Source organism: Hermetia illucens, chromosome 1, assembly GCF_905115235.1.
Source record: "Hermetia illucens chromosome 1, iHerIll2.2.curated.20191125, whole genome shotgun sequence".
NCBI classification, from domain to species: Eukaryota; Metazoa; Arthropoda; class Insecta; order Diptera; family Stratiomyidae; genus Hermetia; species Hermetia illucens.
The window spans coordinates 167,838,371-167,851,308 of record NC_051849.1 but is presented as its reverse complement, the minus strand read 5'-3'; the positions used below and the strand labels follow the sequence as shown (position 1 = coordinate 167,851,308).

General features: G+C 40.9%; 1 protein-coding gene across 9 annotated transcripts in view; it reads left to right on the top strand.

Annotated features, from left to right (window-relative positions):
• LOC119656080 (CUGBP Elav-like family member 2) overlaps nt 1–12,938 on the top strand; it is a 417,181-nt gene that overhangs the window by 140,501 nt on the left and 263,742 nt on the right. For 5 of the 9 annotated variants that reach the window (XR_005249992.1, XM_038062385.1, XM_038062370.1 and 2 more), the window contains exon 2: nt 6,438–6,745. The exons of the other annotated variants lie outside the window; for them this stretch is intronic. Coding sequence is in view for 4 of the 5 variants with exons in the window: in XM_038062385.1 (XP_037918313.1) it covers nt 6,501–6,745 (245 nt within the window). In the remaining variant the exon portion in view is untranslated. The remainder of the gene's footprint in view (nt 1–6,437; nt 6,746–12,938) is intronic. 9 annotated transcript variants of the gene reach the window in all.

Below are 12,938 nucleotides of genomic sequence, written 5' to 3'. Positions count from 1 at the left end.
CGGGCATATTTGTATGTTCGTATCTATACTAGAAGATTATGGTGCCGTGGAAAGTGGCTATTTTCGTATCATTAATAAGTTATTTTTAGGGCAATTGGGGCAAGGGACGGCCCCTTCTGTAACACGTAACGCTTACCTTAGGATAATACCATTCGTATTTTCCAGTTAGTTATTTTTTTTACCTGCGGCTACAATTTAAGGTCTTATTAATATTATCCATTGGTCTCCGGCGTCCGGCTTGTTTGTCACTAAAGTGGCATTTTCCTGTCCTTATAAATATCATGCTAGCATTCACGAAGGAAAGCAGCTCTCAAACCCTGCAATTAGAAATCTCAAAGAATGATGTACCCAGCGTCTCTGGCCTGAGCCGGGAAATCGCAATCGTGTCTGGCACCGTGGTCGCCTATGGGCTAATGTTACATTCAGATCGTCGTAACCTTATAAGCATTTGCACGGGTCTAGCACAAGAGCTCTTGCGATCGAATTTTGTTATAGGCAGACCAAATTCTCGCTGATTTGGCACAGGTGGCGCGTCTTCACATTTTTAGGTCCAAGGCTGCTAAGTAGTGCGAATAGTATCCATTCTTGACAGTTGCAAACGAGACTGTGCCCACCGAGGGACTGGCAAGAGCAGACCCCGGCTGGCCAGTCCGATCATTTCCCTCTATGGTCTTTTGACCAGGAATCCAGAGGAAGGTGAGCTTAAGCGTGCCACCCATACTGCGTTTTGGAATGCACTACTAGCCTAGAGGATGTCGTTGTTGAGTACAAGGCCTTAATGGCAGCTGAGAGTTCAGATTATGCGCCAGCTATCGACAGGCTTCCTATATCGTCAGTACTTCCGCTTGGAGAACACTGGCTAACCCTGGGAGATCGTATGAATCGGATAAACTGTGTATCCGACAAAACACCCGCACCGACTCCACAGGCTATCTTTAATCCATCGATGAAGAATGCTGTGTCATAGCCTTGCAACACGTCACCGATCTTGCACTCTTCCCTGGTAATACACGCCAAACCATGCTGCTCCTTTTCCTGGATGGTTAGTGCATAACATACCAAAAACGATGGCTATAACGACATTGAAGTTCTGCATGTCATTAAATTCTGACTTCATGCATATCAGAACACTTGCGTACTTAAAATTGTTTGGTATCTCAAGCCCTTAACTTCCGGTTCTTGAGTAGCTTGCGAGTTGAACAGGAGCAATCACCCTTTTGGGCCCGTGAGTGATTACAAGGGGTTTGAATTAAGGTGTTGCATTTATCTTTTATGTTAGCGAAAGTCCGCAGCAATTTCATTAACATTGGTTGAATCAGTCAATTAGGGCCCTAAAGATCATACCCATTTTTTCGAAACTACTAATTAGGGATGGCTATTCATCGTTTTTGGCGCAATTAACTATTACTAATCGAATTTTGAAAAGACATGTCTACCATTAACGTATCGAGTCGTGGCAAGTTGTAAAAAAATGCAAGTCACCCTGTACATCGCCTTCTCGTGGTGAGCGAACTCTAATTCACTTCTACTCATATTGACTTCTCACCCAGTATATGAAAACGAGCATATCCATCAGCGTGGAAGGTCCTGTGTGTCTGTTCTTTACTTCTGAAACGTCAATACCCGCTAGTGTGGATGTGTAGATGTTGAAGGGACTTTTGACTGTGCGCCTACCTAAAACCTTTGTCATGGCGTAAGGTAAGCTACCCGCGCCTACCTAAACTGAGAACTGCAAAAACTGCCAATACCCCTTAAGCTTATGCTGATGATATGGTTTTGCTAGTTGTTGATACAAACGCACCGCTGAATTCATACGAAAAATATAGTGAGCTATCATAGCTTATTGGTTATGTAGGCGGACCTTTGCTTCGGCATAGTGACGTAGTTTGCATGCGATTATCTGGATGAACGTTGTAATCATTAGGATAATGATCGCGGATGCCTGGTTATAATCTAGCCTCATTGTAAAGAACTGTCGTCGCCGAGGCTTCACAGCCCATTTCGGGCCTCGGCCTTCAGGATGTCCTTTGCGTCCTGCCATCTCGATCGTGTCCTCCAATTTCGAAATTCGAGCAGTACTGCACTGTCTTCGTCAACAGAATCTGCCCAACGCTTTCGGGATTCGGACACCCTTTTAGGTATCCGAGTGTCGTCCATATGTAGAACGTGGTGAACCTATAGTCAGTTCGGTAATTTGATTTTTTTGACACTTCAGGATCGTCAAATATTTGATATACCTCACGGTTGTTGCCTTCTCGTTTAGCTCCTATTATTGTCTTCAGGACTGTCCTTTCGAAGGGTATTCACTGGTTTTGGGAAAGTTTTTGTTAGTATTCATATTTTTGATTGGATACGTCTTACTAACGATTAATATACTCGATTCCTTGCTTCACTGTGTATGCAACTTCCTGTTAAAATCAGCATGAATAGAAAGCTCTGTTTGTGAGCTGCATTCGGCGTTTTATTTCGTCATTTTCGTCATCTTTCTCTGCTTACATTTTATTTTTCATCGTTAATTTGTGGATCAACTTCGTTTGTGTTTTGTCGAGGTTTAGAGATCTTTCCTTTGCTGATGTGAAAGATCACACCATGCTGTTTAAGTGGACCGTCTATGCAACGATTCGTATACCCTGGTCTAGTGCCAGATCAAAGCCTACAGGTGGCAGCCCATCTCTTTGCTGTAGCTTGAGGTTAGTCCCATACGCATCTGTCAGGTTATTATTGATTCTAGCCTGTGCTGTTGAATGGGACATTATCACTCTTGTAAAGCTTACCAGTTTTGCTGGAATTCCGTAGGGGCTGAGAAATTCTTTGAAATAAAACTCCCATCTCTTACGTCTAAATATATTACCCAATTTGCCGCCCTTGGATTTATTTATTCAGAACACTGCAATGAGAGCAGCTCATAGACTAATATGATGAGATATATAGGGAAACAGTGGACTTGGGGGCACAGAGCATTGGAAGAGTTATTGGCAGAACTGGATCCAATTGTTGCAATGCATCCCTAATTATCGGATCCCAATATATATTTTTGATAGAATATATGCAGTTATCTAGAAAGCTGGAGAAACCCAGGGTAAAGTATGTCGCATATACTAAGGACGGCAACCTGAGTTATTGACGAGCGGTTGAAAGGCAGGCGCATCGCGATGTGTGGCGATAGTCAAAGTACATTAAAGGCGTTGAGCAATCGTTGGATAAATTCAAGAGTCGTTCAGGAAGATAGAAACCGATTGAACTCTGTTTCTAGATTTAATTCCGTGGAATTCCTCTGGGTAACTGGCCATAGTGGTGTAGAGGCAATTGAAATATCAGATGCCCTACCAAAAGGCGGGTTAATTTATCCAAGCAGTTGGTGTGTCAGTAGCATTGGCTAATGCTGTTATCAAACACTCGGAACCTAGTAAACGTTCTGCAAAGTTTATCTTGTTGAAAAGCAGGAGGACTTTCGACATATCGTGGCCACTCTGACTGCCCTGGCCATAATTCACTGTACTGAGGAAGCGGGATCCAAAGAACATTTTCTATTTAGGTGTCCCTCCTATCGACGCGTCAAATATCAGATTTTTGGGGCTGATGTGCTCCAGCTGCAGCGGGTTGCATGGTATCCACTAAAGGAAATCTTGCGATACATAAGCGAAGCCAGGATATTCTGTTAGCCGGGGAATCGATTATAATGGACCATTAGAATTTGAGTGTTCAGAGGCTTCTCCTCTCTGCTATCTCATACACACACACACGGGGGTGATTGTGGATTTATACTCATGTTTGAGCTCCTTTACTACTTTGTCGGCTTGTCTTGTGTTGTTGCTTTCAGCGTCGTCGTCTATTCTCTTTGATTTCTTGCTGAAATGTTTTCGTTTATTTCGGTTTAATATTTTATTAGTTGCCCGTGGGAGATTTTCTTAATTTCTTTTCTTTGCCCTTGTGTTTCGTTATATATGTATGTTATCTGTGCACTTCGTTTTTATTGTCTAACGCTCCCACGAATTTATAACCAAACCAAACATTTCTTCGGCGTTGAGATTCACATTCGACTACGTCTTTCATCATCGTCTTGATAGCATGTTTTTGGTCATACCACGTGTCATCTACATACTTCCTTTTGAAATTCTGGAGAATTGAACCTAATCACTATCTCAGTTTTGCCTTGTAATCTTCCACTATTGAATATTTTTTTTTAGTTTTTCGACCTCTAATTTTCGAAGGGGTTTGATTTTTTATTCCACTGGTCTTTGAGATTCGGCATCTTTCGAAGTTTTAGCATACAGTGGTGGGTGTGACAGCTTGTGGTTCTATATGATCTCACGTCCAGGATACTGAATGGCCATTTTTTGGTGATGACAACGTGGTCTATCTGCTTAAAGATAATGCGTCTGGGGACGCTTATGTTCTCCTGTTAATGCGCTTGTTTGGTTAGCATGTCGATTTTATAAATAAGTTTCCGCTACGATAAAGACAATGGCCGTTGGTCGTTGTCATTGATATGTCAAGGAAACTGTCCTCCGATCTTGTTGTTGAAAATAGCGAGTGTTAAGATATTTGACGGCATTCGGACTATAGAACTACTATACGTGTCTGAATATCATTGGCATTATGAGCCCGATAGCTGGCGAGAGAAAAAGAGAAAATTAGGACGAACCGGAACCAGATCTTCTATCCCGATGGTTTAAAAACGTAACATGGTTATGAAGAAGGGTCTATTTTTCAGATGAAAACGCGAAGGACCTCTTTACGTGGGGCAATATACAGCCGTCTTTCAGGATGAAGTTGAAATTGTTTCCAGTTTATATCTACATTCAATGCGGTGAAGTTGCTCTGGGTATCCGGACACCGTGATGTAAAGGGAAATGAAATCTCGGAAGTATTAAGAGAAGAGGGTTCAATATTTGCTATGGCTGGACTGGAACCAGTGGCTAATGCTGCTATCAAAAACTGGGTATAGGCTTTCCAAATAGGCAAACTCTTTTGTTTCCAGTCAGAATCAAATCAGGAAAGCTTATAATAATAATCATTGGCGCAACAATCCATGTTGGATCGGGGCCTTGAAGTGTGTTAGAGCACTTCATTCAACACCGTACCGGTACACTAGGAGGCAATGTGGTCAGCATTGCGCTCAAGGAAAGCTTATCCTGCCTAAATGTGGAAAGACTTGTGGAAATATTGTGGGCATCCTGATTGGCCAGAATTCACTAAGTTGGTGTATGTTTCGAATCGAAATTCTACCGAAAGATATGGGTCCATTCTATGATGAGGAATCTACGGAATATTTCCTGTCTAGGTGCCCCACCTACAAACGCATCAGGCATTAGATTCTTGGTGCTGATGTGCTCCAGTTGCAGCGAGTAGCATCATATGGGATATTCCGGTACGGTTACAGTCTGCAGCCATGTGCTAGGCACATATCAGTGCAATTTTCCGGTCCGGAAAAATATTGATTTTGTAGCTTTTTGATCTCGGACCATGCAACGTTAACAAATATTTATCTATTGTGGACTCTCACATTTAAGACCATGGTTTAGGGTTTTCGGAAAATGCTGCAATTTCACGTTGCAATCTCAATTTCACGTTGCAATCTCAATTTTTATTATTTTTATTATTAAATTACTCAAGCCATGCACAAAACACTGATAATAGCAATGGTGACACCCCCTTTCAATTTTGAACAACCATTCCAGTTCATGAACAGAACAAATTTCTAATTTTACTTCTATTATTCAGATGACGACTTTGATGATCGACAAAACCAGATAACGAACATTACAGACTCTTGAAAAAAATTTCGCTGTAAAAAGTGAGGCGTATTCTAACTTTTAATCATTAAGTGTGCGTCGCAATCTTGCAACCGATAACCGTGATAGTGACGCAAAATTAAGTGCTCATCTCGTGTGTTTCTTAGATTTATCTCATCGTCCCAAGGTGTCGTCTACTAAGTATTATAACTTCTTGTCGAGTGCTAATCGTCATTAGTAACATTCGCAAAGGAAACTGGTTGGCAATGAATGCAAAAAGCGGATCGACAGTTGAGAGCTGAAATTAGGAGGCTTTTAACTATTCCTCCGCTATACAAGTGTTAAGATTTTTAGCTAACCCATCGCTTCCATGGAATTGTTTAATGAAACTAATGAAACTAATGCGAGGTAGTAATACTCCAATGCAGTGACGATGTTAATGGTGATGAAGTAGACTCAATAAGGTTCTCTGGAGACGCTTTTCTCTGAAAAAAGTGTGAATTTAGTACAAATTAATTGCGAAAAGTAGTGCGATATCGCGTTCGGTTAGAAGCTTTGGAAATCGCTTTTAGTTCTCTCTAAACACTGTGTATTTCGTGTGTATTTCGTCTAGCAATTCATTGTTGTGACTAATAGAAAGTCTCGTAAATAATCATAAAATGTATGTATAGAATATCACTAAGGACCTTTAACAAATTTCAGAGACGTTCAAAAGTATCTATCATATTTCATCGTGGAAAAACGGGAGTATACAAATCCGTCTTAATGACTACCGAAATTTTATCGCGAATTATGTTAAGTTCATTGGACGCTCTGGCGGGAAAGATATCACCGGGTTCGGGTAAATCAAGTCCGACCGACATACGTCCCACATATAAGGGAGGTAGTCCTGGCGGCGTAGGTGGATGCGGTTCAATTTTGGATAGTAGCTTCAGTAAATTAAACCATTTCAATCATAATAACATTCATCCGTACCAAAAGCCAAAGGATCATAATTGCGTGAAGGAAAAGTAAGTTCATTGTATATGTTAAATGTCGGTGTATTATTATTTTTTGTGGTAGTATCGGTTTATGTACATATATATAGTATAAGGAAAACGTATCGTATTGGAACGCACGGTTTATTTTTTGTATTGATCCCATTCTTACCCCATTTCTTACAGGCAATGTGACATATACCATTTGTTTTTATATTAAACTTATTTTTCTCTAGTTCTAAGCTAATATAAGATAAGACTATTTTTGTTTGCCTTCTGAGGTAACCAAAAAGGGCTTTCAGGTTGCTACTCACTATCTTATCATGAACTTGTAATAAAGTTCTAGGATAACGCACATTAAGGATCTTTGGCAAGCAACTCCTTCTCATTTTGCGTAGCATCCCGCACCCGCTTATGTGCTAAAGTTTCTATCTATCTATGATAACTGTCTGATCAGTGGACCAAAACATATTATGTGTCTCTCATCATTGACAGTGCCGAATGACAAAATACCAGGTTGAAAACTGTTTTCAAAGCTTTTAGCTGGACTTAAAGGTGTCGTAGACCCCGACAAAGTTTTTGGATTATAGCAGCACATTTGTGGTTGCCCTCTCATGGTATGAAGCATAGCTTGTTTGTCAAGACAGTTTCTGTCCACCTATATATATATATATATACCTCAATCCACTCCAGGATTTGCCTAGAAGTCCACTGCATGTTATACTGTAAAAAAAACTACAAAAATATCAGATTTTCTTCATATCATTATGATTGAGTTGCATTGACAAATCATCGAGCTCTTTGTTTAATTCTGGAACCGATGAAGTCTATGAGTTTTCTTTAAATAATAAATAGCATAGAGTAAGATGCAAGGCGGCAAGCTGCGAATGCTTAATGGTTGCCTTCAGTGTTAACTAGTTAGTTAGTTAGTAACCTGGCGTTCTTATCTGCAGGATTCGTGTCATTGTAGCCTCATATTTCTGGTTTGCTCATTTACCTCAAGGCTCTAGTAACCAGTTATGAACTAGCCTTTGTTAAATCCAACTTTAATGTTGCCTATATTTAATGATTTATTTAATTTATGCTACCCTTGAAAAGGGCACTGTATTCGTCAGATTTTCCCTTTCCAATGAACAAAATCTTGATTCGCGCAGTTGACAATTTTTCCTTCATTGGTTCGTACTTTAGCTTGCTGCAAGCAAAATTTATCCATACGAGCGAAGTATGCTGGTGGAATCATTTTACATCGGTACACGGTACACTTTTCTAACGATGAGCGCCTGGTTAGGTTATCTTATGTATAGCTGGCACTCTTGCTTAAAGTCGGACGCTGTAGTTACGTAGTTCCTCCTAAGTGCTGCTTCAAGTTGGTGCAACAATTTGCGTGAAGCCTAAAGAAGTACGATGCATTGGACCGGACCTTCATACATACCTGGACGCCAATATCTGATAAATGGAACATAGTACCGTTCCCGGTTATTGGAAATGTGCCTCAAGACTTCCCGAGAGCCTTACACTCTTCTTTTGCTGTTCTGCATAGTCAGCAATCCATTCATCCCAGTTTCTTAAAGTGTAGCTTATTCACTGCCACTTTTGCCTTCTAATCAATATATGTATCGGTAACTAGTTCGTTTAAATTTTCTCAGGCTATATTACATTGGTAACACGGCGGAAGTATTAACGAATGCTTGAAGTTTTTGTGTAACTTTTGATGTCGCTTTCCATGGGCTAGCCCCATTCAAGAGAGTACATTGACGCGGAACAATTTCGTTGATGTTGTTGCTGAGGCATCTACATTTCCAAATTTCGAATGAAACAGCAAAAGTTGATTTAGCTTGCAATCTCGGTTCCTCCGTCAGCAGAAACAGCGCTACCAAGATATTAATTGACTTCTTCGATGTTCTGCCTGTTAATGCAGACATGAAGAGTGCGTTGACCCTTCGGATCGAGAACGTTGGTTTTGGTAGTTTCTATCTTCAGTCCGGCTCTATTTGTGCCTGTTTCCTAATCCAGATCCGTTTGACCAAGGTCCATGATTCGGTGAGAGAGCCAGACAAATGTTATCAGCGTAGTCGAGATATTTGGGTCCAGTGAAGTTCTTCACGTCCTGTGGGCAAGGCTGCATGAAGAACGTCACCGTTAATAAGACGAAATACTATCGGTGACAAGATGCATCTCTGTAGAACTTCACACTGGACTTTAAATTCCTCTGAGACCTCGGTGCAGCACGTGACATTTGGAGCCATCATATGCGGCTCTGATAGCAGCCATTAGTTTTTCTACTCTTTCTGCGTAAAGAACGAAAAACAGTTTCGGTTACGCTATCGAAAACCGTCTCTAAATTTATGAAGAGTAGGTGAAGCAGAGATCAAATATTTTCGTACTGCTCCAAAATGATCCGTAGGGTGTCGATGCTTGTCGATCAAACTTTCGAAATATTTCTTAATGGCAGGAAGCACGCCATTGTCACATTCAAGACGGATTCTCTTCTTTTGAATCTTAACAATTGTTCCCTTTTTCCGGAGCTGTGATGAACAGGCGGGAGGGACACGGTCAGTCGCAACGATTTTACTCCGATGGCACTGATGGCTTAGACGATTTCCCTTTTGTTTGCAAGAGAAGGAACTTTACCGGATGTGATACGTATGAGAACCGTTGTGAACTGTTCCTCCCATCTTTTAAGGAGGCTTTCCTATGCAGCGATCTTCTTAAATTGATTTTTAACTATAAATATTTTGAAAGGACAGTAAGTTGGCAGTAAATGTTTTTTATTTGGTCCAAGATTACTGCAAATGGAGATGTGCTTTGACCAGGGACATCAAGTTTGGTGCTGTCTTCGGCAGAAACAACGCTACCTAGCGATACAAATTATTCGACGACCTCAATTTAAGGGTGCGATGACCATGATAGGAAGCACATCTCCATTTGCAGTGCAAACCACCTTTTTTTATTGGAGCCAACTTTGACCGTAAAAAATAAAAACAAAAAAGTATCAAATTCGTTGATAGTATTATAATTCAAGACCCCAATATAACATATAAAAAGATTGAAATATTTATAGCCAGAAAAAATTAAAAAAAAAAAAAGTTGGAATATCGACAGTCTCATAGGAATGCCCTCTTAAGCTGCTCGTTGACGTAGATGAAAAACCAACCGTTAACAGCTCTCAGAGGACTATTGAGACTCCACGGTATCGCAGTGGCAATATGGGTCTTCATCCCCCTTTGCGCCGTGCCTAACGACGTGTATTCACCATTTTTGATGGCAGCCATGTTCGTCAATATTCTCATGGCAGGTTTCCCATTGTCGCACAACAACCGAGTCCCACAGAGAGTTGAAGCTCCCCACTTCTGCGTACATCAACGGGCCTTTTTCTAGTATTTCACACATCCAGAAGACACTCTCTCTGCTGCTGGTGCTTATCACTTGTATAGCGTTAAGTGTGATGATAGTGAAACTGAAGCACAATTTGACTGTGTGAATGCGCTATACTCTACTAAGGAGTGAATAGGAAACACTAACTAGAAGACAATTCTCTAATTTAATGCTGATTGCGATATTGTCGATCAGATGAGAGGTAGGTTGCCACTCATCTGATAATCAACTGATCTTATCGCGAACGCTGTGCTTAAACAATGTGCGACCATTGACAAGGCGGCGGAGGCTGCAGAAAGCCGCCAAGTTATTATCGTTATTTTCACAGTTCAAAAGTTGCTCATTGAATGGCTCTTCTCTTAATGGGAGGTTTCGATTGGTGGGTAACATTGCACTATTGAAATTCCGTAGTTAGTATTCTGTCTGATACCAATGTCAGAGGGCACTGGAATCGCGCTTACGGCCTGCCAGTACACAGCAGAACAGGGCATCGATTCCAAGGTGTGGTAGTCGTTCCTGAAGCATAACAAAATTCGGGATTTTCAAGTTGTTAGTCCATGACTCTCTTTTGTCACCGGTGTCAATCGCTCTTCTTCTTTGACCCGTTCAATAGTGGGGTCGCCTTGTCTAGGTTGACTCCATATGTTTATTTCGAGTGGAATCGAGAAGATCTTAAATCACTGTCATCATTGTTTTGATTGGTTTTTCAGATGCTTTCTGTTGACTTGCATATTTTGCCCAATCTTTGATAGTGAGTCCTTTCCTTTTCTTTTTTCCTTCCTTTCTTTTGTGGATTACATGATCATACCACCAAACGCGCCTCTCTTGTAATTTCTCCTTTATGGATACATCCCCCCTTATCGGAACGAAAGAGTGTTACGCGGTTGTGATCCAATATATAATTTTTGTTTCCATTATCGGCTGGGTTCATTGTCTTTTGTAGTAGGCTAGTACTCAGAACCGTAGAAGTGGACAGACCGAACAATGCATCAGTCCGAGATATTTAAATCGGCCAATTCTTGGCAGGTTATTGTCGCTGATAGTGAGAGTGCTTATTTCGTTGGCATACGGCGTCAAATTTTTCAAATTCAATCGTAGGCAGCATCACATAAGTTCGACGGCAGCATCACACCATTTTCGAACAAATTGTTAATATTGCCTTAATTGTGAGCCACTAAGACGCCTCGATTTGGATTCACCTGTCACCCCTCGAGTTTATGTTGCACAAAATTAACAACTAATGTAAAGACAAAGAAAGGCAAAGACAGTTTTCGATTTCGTGCCAGGTCAGAGGCGACGGTTTACGTTTGCCCTTGAAGCAGCATGACCGAACAGGTTCACGGGTGTTCAACGGTCGTTTCGCGAAACACGATGTAAATACGAATTATACTGCCCATAGTCTGAAATGAGGGCGAATTTTCGTTCAATATAATTCGCATAAGTGACGGCGCAGCGAGTATGTATGGTATCAGTAGTTCCACAGTTCATGACAAACTAGGCTTGCCCCAAGGCAACTTGAATGATTTCGTGAATGCAACTGCCAACAATGCATTCGAACGTTTTTATAGGAAAAAACAGAGGCCGAAGTGGACAATGCAACTATAAACTCCTTTACTACAGTGGTAGCTAGTTTTTGCTGCAAATCATGGCAGCATATTATCGACTTTCTTGCAGAGCCCAGATATCAATGCATCTTTTCTGAGGAACTCTTACAATTTCCTCCATTTTATCGATGAAGGTACTAGTCTTTACCGTGAAGATATCTACTACTTTCACTCGTATTGGTTTGTTTACGTCCTAACCTAGTTTTCGTGTCAACAATCCTTGTTAATTTCACGGCAGGGCTGTGGCCTGCCCTGCTGTGTCAACCCAGATCGATATCATAGTATTTTCTCAAAACGTGGTGAATATTAATAGGCATGATCTAACTTTTTCAGTGTCATTAAATGAGTTTTCTTGGCCGGCCTGTGGCGGACTTGTCACTACGAAAAGTCAGGTAGATCTAGCATTGTAGTGATTCCAATTATATTTTATTTATCAATTTCCCGAATCTGAACATTAATAATTGTTGTGTTCAGTACATTGCTTTACTTATATGGGCCGGGGACCAGCGTGATATGTGAATGACATGGCGGAGTTATGGTGGTTGAAAATATTGGTATTGGTAGTAAACTTTTGGTAAGAGTTTATTTGGGGGGTGATCAAATTACTTCCAAGTAGTTTTCTAGGTGCTGGATTAATGAATTACCCGTCAATCAGAAACACTCTTATTTGGTCCTAAAACTGTGAATTTAATGTATGAGAAGTCAGAACTCCACAGTAATTACAAACTGGGTCATTGGGAGGCGAAAGACTTCCCATTAGTTTGAAAACAAATGCAGTCATATTTTCCCTCGTGCACAAGCTCTACGCACCATACTCGTATATCCTTCACACCGATTTATGTCAAAAACCTGTTCCCAATCCGAATGTAATTATTACTTCTTAACAGAGACACGAAGTCACGTTAATTTACATGCTACTAAGGAACTAAGGGTCCCCAGAAAACTCCATTTACCTCCAGCGGAGCAAGCGTACGGAAGGAATCATTGTCTGCTCGTACGTAACACTCAAGGATATTTCCAAGCCTTCTTGTTTCTAGCGCCACATGTAATAGTTACCCTATTGTCATCTCGAAGTCTATGACCTCCGTACATGCACAGGAAGACATGTGTGTGCGCTGTAAAAGTTGGTCGGAAAATAATTTTTGTTTGGAACAAGTTGTGAAAATCAGAAAACAGAAATATCGGGGGAAAGACTTATGCCCCATTCGAACACCCCTTCCTTCATCTTCTTGGAAGTAAGTGACATG